Genomic DNA, 22,154 nt, shown 5'->3' on the forward strand with positions numbered 1-22,154 from the left:
AAGTGCACTTCATGAGGGATCTGCTTGAGCTGGGCAGCTTGGCTCTCTGGGGAGACAGAGGCAGGAGGATCAGGAGTTCAAAGCCATCCTTAGCTCCTTTGAGCATTAGTGCATTAGTTTTAACTGTTAACTTGACACAACCTAGAATCACCCGAGAAGAGAATCTTAGGAATTATGGAGAGGAGACTGGTCTATGAGCATGTCTGGGGGAGAGATTGCTTTGACTGTTTGTTAATTAATGTAGGGTCCAGACTATGTGCATAGCACCATTCCTTGGTTTGGGGCCCTGGGCTGAATTAGAGGAGAAAAGGCTATCTGATCAAACGGACAGCGTGATATTAACATAATGTGGCCAGCTGCTTGTGGTCTTGACTTGACATCCTGAGATACCTGCTGCTGACAGGGGATGGTCAGCTGATAAATTCTGTCTTCTTGGGCTGCTCTCTGTTAGAACGTTCTAGCAACAGGAATGAAAACAGGGACGCTCTAGGGAGCTCGAGCCTAGCCTGTGCTACGTGAGACCATGTCTCAAAACACAAGCCAACAGAATCCCTCAAACCAAACCAAAGACCCACAAACCTGTATTATTCTCTGCATTTTTTTCAAATTTCCTATTGTGTTTTCACTATTCTATCTGGTACAGTATTATACTAAATTTTACAGAAGACTAAACCCGCCCTGTTGGCCACTCTAGTCAATTTTTTTTTGAATATTCTACTTATTTACTAAAGAAAGAAAAGTCTAAATTATCTTTAATTAATTAATTGTCAGCCTTGGGTTCTTCCCCCCATTATGTGGATCTGGGGTATTGAACTTGGGCCTGGGTAGCAAGTGCCTCTATCAGCTGAGCCACTTTGCTGGTCCTTCAGAATTTGAAGGCTAGTGATCCAAAAAGAGATGAGTAAGTTTTGTTGGAAGGGCTGGATTAGATGCCCTTCTAAGGTCTATTTTCCCTAGGGTGAGATGGTTTTGGTGAGTCTGTGACTCACCAAACACTGTAGCGGGTGTTAGAGCCAATTCAACGGTTTAAAGAAACCCTGACCAAACCAATCCCAAACCCCATTTGTTTTGCAAATCCCATTAAAAACTTATAGCTGCTCCTCTCTCTGGGGTCTGATTTTCTGTCACTGAGTCCTTCCAGATACAAACGGACCTCTCCTGGAGAAGCAAAGTTTAGAGACCAATGGCCGTGATGATAGATGATGACTAGGAAAGAACATGCTTTGGATGGTCAAAGAATTTAGAGAACCCACAGGCTGAGTAGATCAGCATCTTTGTGCTTTTAACATTCTTCTTGAACTTGACATTGACATAGAAATTGTATCAGAAACTTATAAAAATTTGCTGAGTACGATGAACTCAGGAGGTGATACGACCATCAAAGAGGCAAGGGGACAATTCACACATGAATTAATTATAGCATGTGTGCACATGTGTGCATGTGTGTGCATATGTATGTGTGTGTGCTTGTGTGTACTTGTGGGTGAGTGTGCTTGTGTGTTAATTGGGTCCCAGTTAGGCTGGCCTTGAACTCCTGATTCTCTAGTTTCTTTTTCCCAAGTGCTGAGGTTACAGATTTGCAGCATGCCACCACACTTGGCTTGTTTTTAGTAAACACCATATGGTATGTGAGCTTCGCCAGTGCTTAGGTTGGCTTTTTCAAACCCAAGTTGGCTTTTGATTTATTGTTTATTTTGAATTCCAGGGTAGTGAGAATGGCTTTCTCCAGGTCCCGGGTTGTGAGTGGGCAGTTTTCCGATTGGCACATCCTGGAGTCATCACTCAAATTGAAATTGATACGAAGTACTTTAAAGGTAAGCGCTTAGCCAGGCAGGCAGCACCGTACAGCTGCCAGGTTCACTGTACAGGTAACAGGTGCCGTGGGAGTCGGCTGCAGTGTTGTTCGACCCATTCAGCTGTATGGCTTTGAGGAGGTGTCCCTCTAATATGTTATCCGGTATCTCTGAGAGGCCCTTGTTGGCTACACGGCTCTGAGGGTCATCTTGTTAGAAAGCTTTGAAAGGAAGAAGGCTGTAGCTCTAAGGTAGAGCTTGTTCTGAGTTTCCAGGCCGTGAGCTAGAGACTTACAGAGACGGGCCATGACTCCAGGTCGATGTGAGGCGGGTTCCCCTTGGGAGGTACAAAGGCCTTGTGAGAAAATCAAAGAAGTTGGTCCAGTCGTAAAAAGAATTTGGACATTAGCCTGGTTAGTCTGTAATTGCTTTTTTATGAAATATATATGTTGCCCATTATATTAAAAAAAAAAATCAAAGAGGGCTGCGGAAGTACCTGTTAGGTGATGAAAGTATTAGATTGGGCACCTCATGATTGTTTAGCCGACTCTATAGCAGGTGGTGGCAGTTCATATTCATATTTTAGATGATTGGTTTTTAAATGACTTCCAAATCATAATTTTAATATTGATTATATGAAGGCTCAACAATACACTGAAGGTCAGGTTTATTAGTGGGTATAAAGTATTTTCAAAACCTTTTCTGTTTTTTGTTTTTCTTTGTCAGATTGTGGTTTATTAATTTACCCTGCGAGGTGTGTGTGTGTGTGTGTGTGTGTGCATGCACGAGTGCATGCACATGCAGTTGCATGGGGATCCAAGGTTGGCATCATGTGGAAAGACCTTATGTGAGATTGTACTGATCTTCTCACTGATCTGAGAGGCTGACAAGCTTATCCTGAGGGGTAGGTGACATGCCAGCTCATTTGTGAATGCTTGAAGTTTAATAGCATCTTTACTGCACAGTTCTCTTCATGATGGAATAGGATAACCTGCTTTTTTTTTTTTTTTTTTTTTTTTCCTCTTGAGGTAGTTTAGTCAAAGGCACAGCAGTAAAACCTGGTAACTTGTGCTCCCAATAGGTCATGAATATAAGCTGCCGAACCCTTGGGACCTCTTGTAGGATGCAGGAAGGAGAGAACATGACAATATCCATGGTATCAGTAATACAATAAGTTATATTCAGTTGGATCAAGGCTACATAGCTTAGTGGATACACATATGCACACGTCAGAGACCAATAGGGCGGCTTTAATGTTCACCCTGCATTCTGGGATCACAAATAACCCACCTTCAAGACTACTCTCCCAAGAGATGAACCACAGATGGTGCATGCAGGCAGTGAGGGGCTTCTGCCAGGGTTCAGAATCTTCATCTTAGAGTACTGCTCATAGGAGCATGTGACCCTTCTCCTAGGGCCTCTGGCCATTGCATACGAAAGAATGATGTTCCAAAGAGAAGAGAGACTCAAAACTGTATTCTTTCACCTAAAGACACACCCTGTGTGTAGAATGTTTGATTTGGGCTCAGTACCCACTAGTGTACCTTACAATTACAACCACCCTTCTTTTTCTTATCTTTGTCCTCACATTAAAAATTATTTATTTATTTTTGGGCTGGAGAGATGGCTCACCAATTAAGGACTGCTCTTCCAGAGGTTCTGAGTTCAATTCCCAGCAACCACATGGTGGCTCACAACCATCTGTAATGGGATCTGATGCCCCCTTCTGGCGTGTCTGAAGACAGCGACAGTGTACTCACATTTTATATATTTTAAATATCTTTATATATCTTAAAAACTTTATTTATTTTTATGTATAGGAGGTGCGACTGTGCAGGTAACCATGGTGACCAGACTGGGGGTTAGATCCCCTGGAGCTAGAGCTAAAGGCATTGTGAGCCACGTAATGTATGTCTTGGAAGCTGAATTCAGGTGCTCTGGAAGAGCATGAAGCACTCTTAATTGCTGGGCCACCTCTCCAGCCCCAGGATTTCTTTTTATTGTCACACTATAAAATGACATTGTGTCCCAGTCAGTGATGATTTCAGATGCTATGTGGCAGTAAGTAAGAGATTTAGTTTACGGTCTGTGATGTTTATCAAGTACATCCTGCCAACACATGGCTGGCTGCTTCTCATTCATCTGAACTGCACACATTCCTGGACTCCACAAGGCAGTCCAACCTCATTCCTTCCTTTCTCCTTCGCTACACTTTTTTCTTTAGAAAGAATTTGGAATTGTTCTTGATTTTAGCTGTTGTTCTTGTTTTGCGGTTCTGGGACTCCAACCTAGGGTCCCATACACATCGAGCAAGTGCTCTCCCACTGAGCTATCTTCCCAGCTTATCTCTAGGACCCATCTGATTGAATTACTTGTATCCTAGAAGCTGAGGTATGCTGAAGGAAACCGTGTCCACATTTCTATGTCCTCCAACAGGCAATTCTCCAGACAGCTGCAAAGTGGATGGGTGCATCCTGACTACACTGGAAGAGGAAGACATGATCAGGCAGAAGTGGAATCTTCCTGCCCATAAGTGGAAGTCATTGCTTCCAGTCACCAAGGTCTGTGGGGTGCAGTTTGAGGACTGACCCTCAGTCTGTGGAGGAACCTGGGATCTTGCACATGCTATGCATCTCCCTCCCACTGAGCTGCACCCATGCACATCTCCCTCCCACTGAGCTGCACCCCTGCACATCTCCCTACCACTGAGTTGCACCCCTGCACATCTCCCTACCACTGAGCTGTACCCCTACAATCTCCCTTCCACTGAGCTCCACCTCTGCACACCTCCCTCCCACTGAGGTGCACCCCTGCACATCTCCCTCCCACTGAGCTGCACTCCTGCACATCTCCCTACCACTGAGCTCCACCCCTGCACATCTCCCTACCACTGAGCTCCACCCCTGCACATCTCCCTCCCACTGAGCTGCACCCCTGCACATCTCCCTCCCACTGAGCTGCACCCCTGCACATCTCCCTACCACTGAGCTGCACCCCTGCACATCTCCCTCCCACTGAGCTCACCCCTGCACATCTCCCTCCCACTGAGCTGCACCCCTGCACATCTCCCTCCCACTGAGCTCACCCCTGCACATCTCCCTCCCACTGAGCTGCACCCCTGCACATCTCCCTCCCACTGAGCTGCACCCCTGCACATCTCCCTCCCACTGAGCTGCACCCCTGCACATCTCCCTCCCACTGAGCTGCACCCCTGCACATCTCCCTACCACTGAGCTCACCCCTGCACATCTCCCTCCCACTGAGCTGCACCCCTGCACATCTCCCTCCCACTGAGCTGCACTCCTGCACATCTCCCTACCACTGAGCTGCACCCTTGCACATCTCCCTATTACTGGGCTCCACCTCCACATACCATCTCCTTACCACTGAGCTGCACCCCTAGCTCCTTTTTACTTTTAGAGACAGGGTCTTGATGAGTTTCACAGGCCAGCCTTGAACTTGTAATCCTCCTGCCTCTGCCTCCCAAGGAGCTGGAATCATAGCTCTTCAGATTCACTTTCCCATAAGCCTTTGCTCAGTTTAACAGTAAAATTAATATACTGTAAAAAGCCACAGCTGTGTTTTCCACAGAAGACGGTGGACTCTGTGACTTTTGCATGCCTTACAATCACATTTTGCTAAAACAAAACAAAAACCCATAATGCTAAGAATGTGCTAAGAATACATACACAGACACGTGTTTCTATAGTATATTTAACTTATTAGAAGGGTGTCAGTTGTCATGCTGTGCCCATATATAGGACAGATCCCCTCATATGTGTTAGAGTGTCTTGGACCAGCAAAGTGGTCACCATGGTGGGATGAGGTTCTATGTAACCACGAAGACAGCAGCTTGCCTCCTCTTCCACTTGATTAATTCATCTGCTTGCTAAGAAATACACTTGAACATACATGTCATTCTCATGTGGGTGCCCTGTCCTCATTAGTCGATTTCTGTCAGGCCAGATTATTACTGAGAAGCATTTCTTAAAGCTCCCTAAGACCAAGCCTGGGGGAATCCCATGAAACCCTTCCACAAGGACCTTGCATCTGCCTCTTTTTCCCCAGCTAATTCCCGACCAAAATCACTTGTTGAACAGCCTGACCCTGGAGCTTCAGGATGTCATCACTCATGCCAGGATTACCATTGCCCCCGATGGCGGTGTGAGCCGCCTTCGGCTCAAGGGCTTCCCTAGTTCCATCTGTTTGCTGCGGCCCCTCCGGGAGAAGCCCATGCTGAGGTTCTCTCTCAAAGCGGGCTTCAGGGCGAACCTTTAGAGAGCTCATCCATTGTAGTACACGCCCACTATCTTCAGTGTTTCGAACACCTGGTGGTTCCAATAAAATGATCACCCCACAAACTGGTCTTGGTCTCCTGTTGCCACCTGGTTGGTATCTTAAAAACTGACCATAGCTATACATGGTGGGATAGCCTCCAGAAGAAGAACTTTTTGGAAAAACACTACATTGATAGTAGTATCAGTTTTCTGCACCATTTGTTTGTAGAGTCAACAGATAATAAATGCTTAACCTATGGCTTTGAGATCTTGTTTAAGCACATTAAAACTTTAGGGAAAGTATTTCTAGAATTACCCATTCAAGAAACAATTGGCTTGTCTTTATCCTGAATGAGGAATGACTTCACCGAAGGTCCCCTCCTTAAAATGTCACATTTGGAATGCTGGGCACTAGTGGCCATAGCACACAGTCCCCTACATAACTCCATGTGGTGCTGAGCCAGTGTCTTAGCTAAATGTGGGGTGAAGGTAAGACATAGAGGCTTAGAAGGTGATATGTGTCCAGCGACCCCCAGTATCAGAGGTCAGATGGCTCTGCTCCTTTTCTCTACAGTGGAAGGCAGTAGCATGCTGGGAGGTCAGGGTGGGTACTCTCGGCCCAGCACCTCCTTGTCCCTTTCTCCTCTTCCCTGAGCTCTATCATTTTACCTCTCTGGTGCTTGCTGTCCCCCCATGGCCACTGCTCGCTCGCCTCGGGACACGCAGAACTGTGCAAGGAGGCGCCCAGCGCTCCCACGGGCTCCCTCGGGCTGCGGGCCACAGGCAGGACTGGGCTGCTTGGCTAATGGGTCCTGCCTCCCCAATACTGGAATTAGTGGCAAGTGCCACCTCACTGGGCTTTCCCTTTTCTCTTTGTGGCCATTCACCTGCCTGAGCTCTTTCTGCACCTTCCTAGCCCTGGTTCTGTTTCACAGGCCTCCCAGATCACTTGTCGGGGTGGGGGTGGGGGTGAGGGGTTCTCCGTTTCAGGCCACTCAACTCTGGGTTTCCTGCTGTTCCCAACCTGTTTCTCTGTTCTCACATGTCTGCACTCAGAACCCTCTCTGCATCCTTCATGTTTCTGGTCAGTCACCCCTGTCCTCCCTGGCTCTGTCGCCCCTCTCCTGCCCGCCCAGTCACAATCGCCTCTGGACGTCAGCGTGTGCTGCAGGCTCAGGACCCATTAGCCAAGCAGCCCAGTCCCGCCTGTGGCCCGCAGCCCGAGGGAGCCCGTGGGAGTGCTGGGCGCCTCCTTGCACAGTTCTGCGTGTCCCGAGGCGAGCGAGCAGTGGCCATGGGCACGCGCGGGCCCTATGCGCTGGTGGACACCACGCCGGCCAAGACCATCTTGGTGTACCGCAATGGGGACCAGTTTTATGTGGGCCGCAAGTTCGTATTCTCCCGGCGTCGCGTAGCCAACTTCGAGGCTCTGCTGGAGCAGCTGACCGAGCAAGTGGAGGTGCCCTTCGGTGTGCGGCGGCTCTACACGCCCACGCAGGGCCACCAGGTGCTCAGACTGGACGCGCTGCAGACCGGTGGCAAGTACGTGGCTGCAGGCCGGGAGCGCTTCAAGAAGCTGGAGTAAGTGCAGCCTCTGAGATCTCTTTCTACCCAGGCCAATGCAGTAGCACCCCCCTCCCGCCCCCCCACTTAGCCCTCTGCACACTGCACACCTCACCCAGGACCTCACCCTACTCTCAGGAGCCAGCAAACTCCACTTGGGGCCTCATGCAGGGCATCTGGCAGCAGGAGCCAATTGTCTCTAGGCCACACACAGAGAAACCAAGGGAGCGGCAAGTGGGGGGGTGGGTACAGATTCGTTTGCATAATCCAGGCACTTTTATTGCTATGAAATAGATGCATGGGATTTGCAGGTGAGTTCAACACAGAGAAGCATTTAGGCTTCGTTTTCTTCACCTCTCAGTTAATGACATGTGAAATTGGGCTCCTGTCTGCTGAATAAAACTAGGAAAGGCTTCTCCACTGGCAAGGGTAAGGTGCCTTACGTTCTGTAACTGCTGAGCCACTGAGCAGTTAAAATTAGTGTTCACCAGATAATACGATTCTAATTGTGTCGCTAGCAAACAGTTGTAAGTGCTGCTAGCAGTCCTGGGGTTTCTCCCCCATGGGTGAAAGGTCTTTCTTCACAGAGCAGGTTGCTGAGAGACACAGTTGTGAACGTGCTGTTTAAGTCAAATCTGGGGCCTTTCACAGCATCCGTCCTTCTCTCCAGTCTTGCCATTCATGTGAAGGCTAGGGGTGAGGAGAGGGTGTGACGGGCCAAGGCAAGGCGAGATGGGAGAGATGCAGTTAAGGTCGGGTGAGAGAGCAGGGACCTTCTCTGAGTGGGACTGAATCCAGGCATCCCCTCCTGAGGAACTTGGAGCAAACAAGGTCTGCGCTCAGAGTTCACGCTCTCCTAAGTAAAGAAGGCTGGTGGAAGCCCATCTTACAGCACCACAGAGGGGCTACGTAAATGTCCTCCTTCAAAGTGCCTGCACCCAGGATCACTTTACATCTTCCTCTCCCTCTGGAAACACCAGGGAAGTTACTCAGTAACCACCCAGCCCCCAGCTTGGAAAAATGGAGTGTATGAGACTCCTAGGAAGGGTGATGGACACGTCTGTGGATGGATGAGGTGAGGGGCAGAATCCTAGGATGGGCAGCCATGGGTGGAGCGTTGCCTGGTCCACACAAGTTTCAAAGAGGAAAGCACGGCCTTTACCTTTTCTTTCTTTTTAAAATTAATTAATCAAACTATTTAATTCAATGGAAATTAAATTAATTAAAGTTTAAATTATTTAAGTAAAATTAATTAATTAATTGCTTAGGTTTTTTCTGAGACTGAGTTTCTCTGTGTAACAGCTAGCTGTTCTGGAACTTGCTTTTTAGACCTGTCTGGCCTTGAACTCATAGCCTGGCTCTGACTCCTGAATCTTGGGATTAAAGGTGTAGACCACCACACCCAGCTTCTTGTTTGCTTAAAAAAAAAAAGAGGAGGGTTTAGGAACTGGAGAGCTGGTTCAGAGGTTAAGAATGGTTGCTCTTGCAGAGGACCCTGGTTCATTTCCCAGAACTTACATGGTGGCTCACAACTACCTATAACTCCAATTCTGGCCTCTGAGGACATGGGGCATGCATATGGTACACAAACATACATGCACGCAGGCACTCATGTATAGACACACACACTAAACATAAATACAAACAGTCACCAGAAGGACTGAGGTACTGTCTGCCCTAGACAAGGAAGGATGTATCAACCTGTTGGTGACCATATCTGTGGTTCCCCAGTTGCTTCCTTGTGGAGATCCTTCTTGCCTGTGGGGGTCAGGCTTTGTGACTTGACTCTGAGGAATGCATATTTCTTTTTTTCCAACTCTAAGTTAACCCCTCTCTGCATGTGGTTAAAACTATAAAGATTGGCAACAATAAAAAATTCATAACGAGTTTTATCTTTTAAAACAAAGAAGGAGCCTTAAGATATGAATCTTCAGCTACTCTGTATTACCATTTTAAAATGTGCTTTATTCTGTGGGAACATAGAAGGCACTTTGAAAGTCCCAAGGATCAAAAGTTCTGGGAAAATGAGAACATCTCTGAAGCCCTGTGAATGAGTGTAGGGTTCTCATTTCAGAGTCCGGCTTCTGCTCTGTGCTGGCCTGCAGTGGTGTTTCATCACAGTAACAGTAATCCTAACTAAGATAGATTGGTAATGGGATGGGATATTGCTGTGACAGACCACGACATGTGCTTTTAGAAGGATTGTGGGAGGATTTTGGAACTTGGGACAAGAAAAGGCTTTGAGTGTGCAAAGCTTAGTGAACTGTTCTGTGAAAGCTTGAAGATGATGTTGAGAGCAGTGCAGATGATGGAGGCCTGCCCTGTGAAGTTCCAGAGGGATGTCTGAGAGTCACTTAAAGACTCTATCAGGGCCGCTTGCTATTTTGAATTGAGAGTTGGTGGTTTTGGTTAGACCAGAAGCACTGAAGCAAAATCTTTGCTTTATTGGGATGATTGATACTACTCAGACCGCAGCAGTTTTGGAAATACTACTATCATCAGATGATTGCCAAGAACATCAGAAGCTGTAGTGAACTGGAGCCTGCCTGAGCCTAAAAGACAAGGTATGGGTGTTGGAGAGGACGGACCCTGAGATGTGACCCAGGCCCTTTGGAGGAGTCATAAGACCAAGAGTGAATCCCAGACATTGGTCATCGAGTGATTTATACTGTTGAAGTTTGGTTTTGCTTTGATCTGCTTGTGACTGTGCCCTGGTTCTTCCCTCTTGAAGTGAGAAAGTATTGAATTTAATTTTGATTTTTTTTTACAGGAGCCCACAGTTTGAATTTTTAAAACATAGTTTGGATTTTTAAAAGACATTGACTGTTCTAAAGAGACTGCACTTTTAATGTGATTGAAGTTGTAAAGACCGTGGGATTTTTGAAGTTCTTTGTGTTTTATATTGTGATATTAATATTAACAGGGATAAATGAGAAAGACGTTCTAATTAAAAAGGGATGTGTTTGTGTGTCAAGTTGACAAAGGTTCAATTGTGCTAGCTAGTTTTATGTCAACTTGACACAAACTAGAATCATCAGAGAGGAGGGAGCCTCAGCTGAGAAAAATGCCTCCTCTGTGAAATCCGGCTGCAGGCAAACCTGTGGGGCCTTTTCTTAGTGATCGAGGATGGAGGGTCCAGCCCATTGTGGGTAGAGCCATCCCTGGACTGTTGGTCCTGGATTCTATAAGAAAGCAGGCTGAGCAAGCCAGTAAGCAGCATCCCTCTATGGCCTCTGCATCAGCACCTGCCTCCAGGTTCCTGTCCTGCTTGAGTTCCTGCCCTTAGTGCTTTTGATGATGAACTGTTATATGGAACTGTGAGTGAAATAAGCCCTTTCTTCCTCAACTTCATTTTTGTCATGGTGCTTCATCACAACAATGGTAACCCTAACTAAAACAAGGAGGAACATTAATGAGCCCAGGATCCTGTTTGAAATGGTTACCTTAAACAGTCACTTGTTAGGACCAGAGACAGGTCTTCAGCTTCAGGGTTACACTCAAGAATGGGTGGTACGTGAGGATGTCCACTCTGCAGCAGTATTGTTACCTGCTCTGAGTTTGCCCCTTGATGAGTAGAGATGACGACCGTGCTTGTGTGCTAGTAATCCCGGTCCTTGGGAACCAGTGGTGTGAATGTGACAAGCCTGAACTACTGAGGCAGACTATCTCAAAATAACCTCAAACCACACCAACCAACCAGCTTAACTACCCACCTGACTAACTAAGCATTACTCCCTTCACCAGAAAGTGAGAAGTCTAATGAATTAGGTAATTATTTTTCTTTAAAATATTAAAAAAGAATTTATTTACTCTTAAAAATGTATATGCATGTTTTGCCTGCATTTTATCTGTATACCATGTGCGTGCCAGGTGCCTGCAAAGACCAGAACAGGGCTCTTGGATCTGGTGGAACTGGAGCTACAGATGGTTGTGAGCAACCATGTGGGTCCTGAGAACTGAACCTGGCTCCTCTGGAAGGGTAGTCAGTGCTCTTAACTACCACACCATCTCTCCATCCTTAGATCATTATTTTTAAGTCATGCTAATGAGTACATTCATATGAGGAAGAGTCATCTCACTGGAGAGAGTTTCACAGGGCGAGGTCAGTTAACACAGCTGGAGGTGTCCCACGTCACACTGCCATCGCATGCTGATGTGGATTCATTTCTGCTTTGTGGGGTTGTCTGCTTCATTGCTGACGTTGGCGCCACTGGGTGGAGGGTACATGGGTCAGCATGAACATTGTCTTTCTAACTATAATTTCTTTTTTTTTTTTTCAGCTATATTCATATAGTTCCCAGAAAACCTTCAAAGATGAGAAAGTTGAAGGAAGTAAGTGTTTGAGACTAACTAATAAGACTGAATTAGGCCACTTTGGGAACAGGGTTTATTAACTCTTTAAGCTTTCCATGAACCACCATCTGGCTTTACTGGATTTCCCATTTCCTGTTTCCTGTTTTAGTATGCCTGTTCTAATTTGCGTTCCCCTACCCCCCCTCCTGTTGTATGAGGAGGTGTCTATTTGGGGGAACCTCTTTTATACCCCTTCTCTTTCCCTGCAGGGTATACTATCCCTTACCCAGGGATCTACTTCTGTGCTGGCTTGGTGACTGTCGATAGCTTCTCTGAGTTTTTGTTAGTGACAGCATTTTAAAGAGGGACCAGTGGGAGTTTCCAGGTCTGAGGGCAGGCTGATGTGGAAAGTGCTTTAGACCATTGCTGGTCACATCAATGCTTCCTCTAGTGTGGCAGCTTGCTTGCTTCTACTTGTATCTGAAGACTTGACTCGCTTCTCTCAGGCTGGCACAGAGGCTGCTATGATCTGCACTGTTGCTAATCAAGCATTTGACTGAATGACATAGGGAAACGGCTGGGTAATCACAGTGAATACCCCTCTGCTCAAACCTGGGTTGAACCCCCTCCAATCCCCTCTAGCCTTGCTGTTCCCCTAAAGGTTATCAGTTTCTTCCTCCCCCGGCCCCACTTACTCTTTTCACAATGGTCTTCCTTAGAGCCTGGCAGCGAGGGAATTATCGCCAAACCGGGAATGGCTGGGTCTCATTTGCTATCCTCTCCACCCCTTTTAGCATAATTGAAGAGGTTCAGGAGGGTGAATTTCCTCCAAGAACATTGTTGTTGTAGTTGGTGGTGTGGGGTGTGTGTGTATGTGTGTGTCCCTTAGCATATGTGTTGCTGAAAAGAGAGGCTTCAGCTCCTTGGTGGTGAAGACGCCTCTGTGGGCACAACTAGGCTGATCAGTGTACTCCTGCTTCCTAGCCTCCCAGAGGGAACTATACAAAGCACATTAAATAGGCTCCCCATACAACTCACCATTAAAAAATTGTCTCTGTGTGTGTGTGTTTGTATGTGTTAGTGGGGCCATGTGCATGCCGTGGCATATGTGATGGCACATGTGTAGAGAGTATCTGACAACCTCCAGTGTTCTTGCCTTCCACCTTGTTTGAGGTAAGGTCTCTTAGCCTCTGTGTGAGCCTGGCTGGCTGGCTTTAAGGATTCTAGGGATTTTCTTGTCTCTGCGTCCCATATGCCTGCAGGAGCGCTGGGGTTACAGCTGTGCATGCTACCGCATCCAGCTTTTCTGTGGGTTCCAGGGGTTCAAACTCAGATCCTCACAGTTGCATGGTAAACGCTTTACCGACTGAGCCATCTCCGCAGTTCCATGCCTTGTCATTTTTAATGTAAAAGAATTGCAACATGTCCCAAAAGATGAACACTGAAAGCTCACACAGATGGACTCTACATGAACCTCAGCCATATTTGTCTGTCTGCACCCCAGGAGTCCACAGTACCATGAAAAGTCAGGGACAGGGCTGCAAAAACCAATGTCTTCCAAGAGTTGCCCCCTAGTCCCAGGAGACGGCATGTTACAAGTGAGTTTTGACCTGTCTCAGTTTCTAGACCTCACCGCTTCAGGGTGGCTGACCCTGTGAGACAACTCTATGTGGTCTTCTGGGAAAGAAAGAAGCAGTTTGATTGCGTAGAATTGCAGATTTAATATACAAAGTGATTTTCGAGTATACTCCTTTAAAGATTTGTTTACTTATTTTATGCATATGGATGCTTTGCTTGCATGTTTGTATGTGCACCGTAGTGCGTGGTGCCGGGGGCCTGGAGATGGCCTTTCTTCTCTACAAATGAAACAAGAGGACTAAATGATAATGCTCAGTTGGCAGAAAACTTGCTTAGAATGAAAGAAACCTGGAATTAGAGCTACCAGTAATGCTTTGGCACTGTAATTCCAGTACTCTGAAGGTGGAAGCTGGACGTGGAGCTAGCTGGTAGACTGCAGTTGCCACATGTGAGAAATAGTCCGTGGCCACCCTTAGGCTTCCATACTTTAGATAGGCTTAGTTTTCCTACCTTGGGCAGTCGGTCTATAGCCCATTGGGTATGCCAGCCTCAGGCAAGGTGAGTGATGTGTAGGACTCGTGGGATCTGGCAAGTGTGAGCGAGACCGTCTTCTCTGTCAGACAGTGGCCGCGTCTGTTACACTCCTCCTAGGACGTGATTGCATGGAGTACTGGGGACAAGAATCCAGAATGTATACTTCATAGCTGCAGTTATTTAATTAGTCAGGTGCTATGGGGCTAATGAGTCATCCACACATCAGAAAGCAATTAGCTCACTGTTTCCATTGTTGTATGCCATCCCGCAGAAAGCCATTGCTGGGGTGTCTACCCCCAGTAGAATTTCTCAGAGCATAGTCTCTGTTGTTTTATTTATTTTCAGACCGGGTCTGTAAATGCATGCCCATTGCTGACATTCATGACATTGAGTTTTCCCAGTGTAGCATGCAGGTATACAGCATTGTATAGGCAACACGCAACAGAGCAACAGTGAATGCATGCACGCTTTCTGGAGACATCACTGGCTTCCCCTTACTCTGGATCAGTTGCCCAATGGTAGAGCTGTCTACTGGTCCTGGTCCCTTTCCCTCATCCACTGTCCATTCAACTTGATAGGTAGTTACCATAGCCCCTTGGAGGCTGCTCACTGGTCAGCACTAGGGTCATTCTGTTGGAGGACTTTCTAGCCCAAGAAGGATCATACATGACAGGATGGTGTAAGCCATGGAACAAGAAAAGCACAAGCACTATGAAGCCTGAGCCATTGCATGCTGTCTTCTCAATACTCGGCTTTATATAACCAGGCCAGTCCAGCTGTCACACACATCACCACAAAAGCCTCTTTACGCAGTCAATGGCTGCTAACACAGAGACTACTGGTCAAAGTGCAGACGGTAAATGTCTGTGGGGAGCTCAGAGCCCTAAACGGGAATCACTATCACACTCCCGACTCCTGAGAACCAGAGACCAGAGAACACGGCCACAAAGTAGTGACTTCTGGACATAATAAGACCACTACACTCATGAGCTCTCAGCATCTGTGGTTGGAAGCACAAGACTTGCACAAGATCAAGCCAGTCAGCACTTCAATATAGAGAAGCGAGGGGCTTCTCCCCTAGTTAAGGAGATATGCAGTTGTTGCCCAGCACCAGTTGGATTCAGTAGATTATTTAAAGATATAAAGTTAGGACAGGAGTGTTGGGGTAATTGGGAGAAGTTGGGAGGACTACATGGGAGGTAGCTATGATGTAAATATATTAAATAAATAAAAAGTATGTTACGTGTGTGTGTGTGTGTGTGTGTGAAATAACCCAATGATAAAAAATTCTAAAAAAACCAAATCTCAAACCAAACAAGGGTAGAGAGAGACAGGGCAAAATCCCTGAAGGCCAGCTGGAGTGCAAAGAATGAGGTGGGTAGTGACAGAGTCCCTGTCTCTGCTTGCTGTGAAGAAGGGGTTGAATTTGTGGAGTTAGTTCTGTCAGTAAAGTGCTTGCCAGGCTGAGGCTAATCCTAGCACCCATGTTAAACAAACAAACAAACAAACAAACAAACGGGGGATTATTGGGTCTGATGGTACATACCTCAAATTCTTGGAGACAGAGGCAGGTGGATATCTGAGAGTTCCAAGTCAACCAGGGATACAGAGTGAGATTCTGTCTCAAACAAACAGCATCCCTCTGGCAATGGGCCAAGAGACACCTTGTTGCTAGTGAGATTCTTATATTAGTCAGGGGCAGAACAGACGATAGTCCTTTGTTGTTCTAGCTTGATGCCTGGCTTGGTGGTCAATGGTGTTTTATGCCTAGGACTTGTTCCCCCCACCCCCACCCCCCATGAGACTCAGGCAGAGACAAACGGGGCCCTCCCTTCTCTATGCTGGCCTGAGCATATCTTGTGCAGTTTATATTCTGGCAACCACAGCTACCATTTATAAATGGAATGTCTTTATCTGGAAGATATTATTTTGCAGCAATGTTCTTTGACTTTTGGCTTTTGTACACTTTCCACCTCCTTAACGGAGACAGGAAGATCCCTGAGGCTTGCTGGCTAGCCAGTCTGTGACTTATTAATTGATGAGCTCCAGGTCCCAGAAAGAGACCCTACTTTAAAAATCCAATCATAGGGGGTGGTCCCGAGGTTGACCACCTGCTTCCACATGTATGCACATATACACCTGCATACTTGAGCAGAACACACACAGACACACAGACACATACACAGACACACACAGACACACACACAGACACACACACAGACACACAGACACACAGACACACACACACACACACACACACACACACACGGTTGGGGCAGCAAGAGATGAGTTAGGGAGAACTAGGTGTGGACAGAGTGGCTGGGAATGGTTGAGGGACAAGGGACCAGGGCCCCAGATATGGCTCTGAGAGCTAACAGAGGATCCCAGGCATGGGAAGAGGTCAAGGGCCTCTCACCTTCAATGTTGCACAAATAGATCTTGCTGTTGTCATCTTTTACAAAGAGATCTGCATTGGACATATGTGAGGGTGGTCAGTAATTCTCCTAGGACCAAAATAAGACTGAGATGTCTAAATGGACTCACCTCTCCTCCCCTGTGCACGTTAGGGACTTTCATATTAATCTGAAGTGCTTATTACAGTATGATAGTGCCTTTTATAAAACACTGATTTAATTATAAGAATTCTGTGAGATCTGTCATCTCCACTGTAAGAATTAGCAAACTGCTACTTGGGAAGGTAACTCATCTCTGCCTGCTAGAGCTGGAATCTGACCTGGCTCATCCAGCTCTCAGCTTGTGACTCTGTGAGATTTATCCCATTTCTGCCTCCTGTTCATGTCTCTGTTCTGGCCACTGGTAGCCGATGGATACAGTAGATGGCAAAGCCTGTGCCCCTCTTCCAGGCCCGGCATGTCATACTCCCTCCCTTCTTCTAAATGTGGTTCCCAGTTGTCAGGCTCAGTACAGTCTTGCCTCTGTGTTGTGTGATGGGCTGTCCCTCATTTCCCGGTCTGCCTGTCACTGTCTTTGAAGTAAATTTATTGGTGATTTTTTATTCCTCTTGAGATGTCCATACAAGCTCCCCGATTTTGCAGACTATGTGCTGTCTGGTGCTGAGGTGGGGACAGTTTGGGAGGGAGAGGTATGAGGGTGGTACAGGCCAGTGAGTCTCCTTGCTGGACAGGCAGAGCAAAGCAGGACTTTGGAACTGGCAGAGCAAAGGTCTTAGTATAGGCACGGCCCCCAGCCTGGTCTCAAGACTCATATAGAAAGTGTGGGAGGGAGGTGTTTGCCAGACCAAAGTTCTCTGGTGCCTCTAGGTAGATATGGATTGGAAAGTGGGGGGGGGGGGGGGTTAGCAGCCTGAGAAGTAGAAGGCTTAGCAGATTAAGGAGTGGAAAGAGACCATCAAGTATTGTGTGAGGTGTGAGGTGTGAGGTCTGAGGTGTGAGGTACATAGGACAGCCCTACAGAGACGGCATCCCATGCAGTGTATAGTGTGAGACAGGAAGCCTACTTCATGAGGTGTTCATGAGGGATGGTTCCTCAGTGTCACTTTAGAGAGAACTTTGAACTTTGGAGGGTAGTAAGTATGAAGAAGAGGAGAGCTTGATGAGCCACAGGCCCTCATATTTTGCCAAGCCTGCAGCCTATGTGGACACGAGATAGGTTAGGGTTACCAATTGACAGAATATGAAGAGGTTGATAGGTGTCAGGGAGGTGCCATGTTAGAGGCCTTACGCCCCACATGGGACCTACCATGCTGGATGGTGGCCAGTGGTGGAGGTGGCAGGGAAGTGGGACTCAGGTGGGGTTGACCCTATTGCCAAGTGAAGGAAGTAGAAGGCTTGTACCAGGCCACAGAACAGTTATGAGGTGGGAAGAGAGGCAGGGAAGAGAGGTGAGTCTAGTGAGTGGATCCAGGGACAAGAAGGGCTCTATGCTGTTCACATAGCGGACTGAGGAATAGTGAGACTAGTGCTGTTGGCAACTTGTAATAGCATGGAGTAGTCCACAGGGTCACTGGCATATGGTGCTGGGCCAGTCTGCTACCCAGCACAGGGGTAGCCTTGACTCCCCACATTGTCTCTTTTTGATTCTCTGTGCACTCCTGGCCAGTGGGCTGGATGAAGCGAGCTTTTGTTCTCCTGTGCCAGGGCCCCCCAAAATTGCTTCCTATTTGAACATCCTGAGGTGAAGTCTTGGGAAGGTTCTCCACTTGCCTCTGCATATTCATTCTTAGGAAAGAGCCCTGTAGGTTTGGGGAATGTCCCACCTGACCACTGTATTCCACTCTGTGGTCTGAAAATGGAAGCCACCTTCTTCACTTCTCATCCTGTAATTTGTCCAGCAGACTGTGGGGACACTTGGCTATAGTATGCATTTATTGGGTGCATGACTGGGTCTGTCCATAGTATGAGCCATGTACCCTCCTCAACTTTGTAACCCTTTCCCCCGACACTCTGTGTGTCTCCCTCCAGCTCCCCAGCACTTGGAGTACACGACCTTCAGCCTACTTCACTCCCACATGGCACCTACTGGTACCTAATGGGATGATGTTGGAACCCTGGTACATACCAACCTCTCAGTCCCTGGGGACCCGTCCTTGGCAGTCTATAACCTTGGTGGTTTTGGGGTTGTGTTGTCCTTACTTGTTGGTACTGACTAGTGTTTGCTCATCTGAACTGAACTCTGAGCCCTGTGGTTTGTTTTGCAGATCAAGCCGGTGGTACATTGTGATATCAACGTGCCTTCCAGGTGGCAAACACAGAGCAGGACATCCCGATACATAAAGTGAGTTCAGTGTCATGACTGCAAAACTGGAGCACATCCTGGCTCCTTAGAGGCAGTGCTCTCCAGCTGGGCTACCTGTTCTTGGCCCCTTCCTCACATCCTCTTCTGCTTCCTCTCCTGTGTCTCTCTGACCACATACCACCTTCTCTGTGGTATGCTTGAAAAGTATCTGGGATTCTCTAAAACAATAGAAGTCCTGGTATTTCTAAGTTTCTCAGACACCATCTTTGTATCCTTCTTTGAGGATGCTGTCCAGTCAGGGTGCCACCATCTGCAGTAGCTTCCCTGAGGTGAAAAAACAGGGAGACAGACATGCTTTGCGTCTCTCTCCTATCTTCAAAGTCTCAAGGAATGTGTGGACATCCCTCACTTTCAGTTTCTAGAAGAGATCATTTAGAAGCACAGGCCAGGGGTTCCTATAGTACCCTTTGAAAGGCACAAGCCCCCAGACAAAGAGGATCTCCACATTGGGAGCCTTCCTGGGAGCAGTAATGTGCAGAGAAAGGGTAAGTACACAGTTTCTTTAAAACATAAACACCAGGAGCCTGGCAAGATGGTTCAGTGGATAGAGACACTTGGCCACAGGTCTGACAACCTGCATTCAACTCCTGAGTACTAAAAGGTGCCAGGAAAGAATTGCCTTCTGAGAGGTTGGTTGTTCCCCGATCTCCACATTGGTTTTATATTCACACATTCACACACACACATGTACAAATGCAAAATAAATAAATTAAAGAAAAAAGGTTTTGGAGGCATTGCTTCAGTGAGTGAAGGTGCTTGCTACTGAATCTGATAACCGTAGTTCAATCCTTTGGCTCATGTGGTGGAAGGAGAGAATTGACTCCGGCATGTTGCTTTCTGATCTCCACACAAATTCTGTGGCCTGTGCAAGTAGACACATGTACACAGAGGTACATGTGCACACATATGTGCATGCACACACACATGCATATACACTAAATGCAATTTAAAAATGCTTGAAAAGTATTTGGGATTCTCTAATACAATAGAAGTCCTGGTATTTCTAAGTTTCTCAGACACCATCTTTGTAGATCAGGTCACACCTTTAGGAAACATAACTTGCTTGTGAGTCCTGGTTGATGAAGATACACATTTCCATAGCTACAGCTTGGCATCAAGGCCCAGTATACCAGCGACTCTTGCAGAAGATGTATTTCACCTCCTGATTGGAGTGCTGGGAAGTTCCACTAGATGGACCCAAATAACCATCTAAGTGCAGCATCCTTCCACCACAGAAAAAGCTGATCATGTTGGCCTGGAGAACTCAGCATGTGGAAGTCAGGGATTCTGTGTCAGGCATTCAGGATAGGAAGGACTCCGACCTTTCCTTGCAATGGAGTGGGTGAGGCTGGCATGGCTTGTGGAATGTGGCTTTTGTTCTGTGGAGGGAAAGCCTGGAGCTCCTTGGTGAGACACAGGGGCACCACCTAGATAGTTGTGACCATCGAAGTGTAATGTCTTCTATGTTGGAGTCAGAGGTTGAGGCTCAGAGTCAGGCGACCCGGTTCTGGTCTCTGAGATCCCACTCTGTAAGGATATTCACCACCTGTGCTGCTCTGTGGTGGGCCCTCACTCTCAGTTCACTTTATGTGGAGAAGTAAAAACTTTCTTAGAAGTGAGCTGACAAAAAGTTTCTAAATCCTGTGAGTGGTTTCCCAGGGATTCCCCACTTTTCATTAGGAGAGTGTTTTAGGCCAAGGAGGTGAGGTCATTAGCAGGCAGATATTTGGTCTGTTGGCGAGCAGAAGAAGGCAGGAACAAAAGGTGACAGTTAAGACCATGCTCCTCCTGATCGTGGGTAGAATTGACTGTCAGCATCATGTCTGCTGTCAGCTCTCAGGGCAGCTGTCTACTTGACCCATTGCTAGCTGCTCAAGGGTCTTGGTAGAGCTTCAGGTTGAAAGATCCATTTGGATCATACGGCATTTCTAGTGCGTGTCTGTCTAGGCTGTATAATAAGGCACATGACCACATCTCGCACATATAATCTCTCTTTTTCATTTTCTATCTGGATATGATTTTTTTCTAATTTACCCACCATAGGAAACGTATTTTTGGGAAGTATAATTATGTCACATTCTAGCTATATGAAAAGATGCTTTCCAAGCTGTGTACAGAGCTCAGTTGTTAACCATGTGGCCTCACATGCAGGAAGCCCTCGGCTCCATCCCTTGTGATTCATAAGCTAGAAGTGGTGGCGTATGTCTGTGATATCAGTGCTTGAAGGTGGAGACACTGGAAGTGCAAGGTCATTCTTGGCTGCACAGTGAGCTTGAGACCAGTCTGGGCTATATGAGACCCTATCACAATGCAGTGAAGTGCAAAATGAAACAGTATTTTCCTAAAACTATTGTTGTGTCAGTGGACTTGAAGACTGTTCTGTAGGACTGTATCGTTAAGGGTAAATCAGTGTATCAGAATGTTTTTGCATTTATGCAATGTTTGTACATTGTCTCTTAAGTACATCTGTTTTTTTTGAATACAGTATTCTCCCTCAATTTTAAGGCAGTAATGATGCTTTTTCTTCTTACTCTTACAGTGTTTTCACAAATGGAAGATTATTTATCCCTCCTATCAAAATTATTATACCCAAATTCAGCCTGTCGGATTGGAATTGTGTGCTGGCCATGATTGGAGAAAAAGTCTTCCCTCTAGGAGGAGTTCGAAAGTAAGGCTCTCATGTGGGATTAGGAGTCGGGTGGGGGAGGGGAAGAACTGGGTGTTCGACCTTTATTTTAAGCTGGTTTCATTAATCAGTCTATTTAACCAACATTGAGCTGTGCAGAAGGCACAGTATTACCAGGAAGAGCCTCAGGTAAGATGGCTCAGTGGGCAGCGTGTTTGTCATACATGCTTGATGATCTGAGCTTGACCCTGGAACCCTTGTGATGGTGGAAGGAGAGAACTGACCCCACAAAGTTCTCCTCTGACTTCACACTTGGAACATAGCACAATACACCCCTCATTGTGAAAACAACAACAACAACAACAACAACAACAACAACAACAACAACAACAACAACACTAAGGAACCTTGCTTCCCAGAACCTCTTCTTAGGTGAGCAGCAGCTGGAGGAGGTACTGTAGTTAGTGGTGGGCTGCAGAAGTTGGGGGACCATGTGAGGATTCAGTCTTCAAGACAAGACACAGAAGATGAATGAAGAAGTTCTGCTTATACAAGGCAAAAGAGTTCAAAGGGGTCAGCCCAGCACCACAGCCTCTAACCGGGGCTTTAGGGTCAAATCTCTTTCTGCCATCTGAACTTTGTGACCATAGGAACACCCAATTTCCGATACTCTGTTCCTCACTTGAAAAGTGGTGATGTTAGCAATTTGTAAAA

At 46.8% G+C, this 22,154-nt stretch overlaps 2 protein-coding genes across 5 annotated transcripts in view; both read left to right on the forward strand.

Annotated features, from left to right (window-relative positions):
• Positions 1 to 6,335, forward strand: part of Allc (allantoicase) — a 32,065-nt gene extending 25,730 nt beyond the window's left edge. Inside the window, exons 10-12 of the mRNA XM_034514503.2 lie at positions 1,706 to 1,814; positions 4,230 to 4,354; positions 5,862 to 6,335. Of these exons, the coding sequence (XP_034370394.1) occupies positions 1,706 to 1,814; positions 4,230 to 4,354; positions 5,862 to 6,071 (444 nt within the window). The 3' untranslated portion in view covers positions 6,072 to 6,335. The remainder of the gene's footprint in view (positions 1 to 1,705; positions 1,815 to 4,229; positions 4,355 to 5,861) is intronic.
• Positions 6,336 to 7,274: 939 nt separating this feature from the next.
• The window catches only part of Dcdc2c (doublecortin domain containing 2C), a 67,210-nt gene continuing 52,330 nt past the window's right edge, over positions 7,275 to 22,154 (forward strand). For 2 of the 4 annotated variants that reach the window (XM_076942050.1, XM_034514471.2), the window contains exons 1-4: positions 7,275 to 7,651; positions 11,914 to 11,965; positions 18,717 to 18,793; positions 21,354 to 21,482. In XM_076942050.1, coding sequence (XP_076798165.1) covers positions 7,365 to 7,651; positions 11,914 to 11,965; positions 18,717 to 18,793; positions 21,354 to 21,482 — 545 coding nt within the window. In that variant the 5' untranslated portion in view covers positions 7,275 to 7,364. The remainder of the gene's footprint in view (positions 7,652 to 11,913; positions 11,966 to 18,716; positions 18,794 to 21,353; positions 21,483 to 22,154) is intronic. The other 2 variants (XM_076942049.1, XM_034514473.2) reach the window with 2 other exon arrangements.

This window comes from Arvicanthis niloticus, chromosome 11 (assembly GCF_011762505.2).
Source record: "Arvicanthis niloticus isolate mArvNil1 chromosome 11, mArvNil1.pat.X, whole genome shotgun sequence".
NCBI lineage: Eukaryota > Metazoa > Chordata > Mammalia > Rodentia > Muridae > Arvicanthis > Arvicanthis niloticus.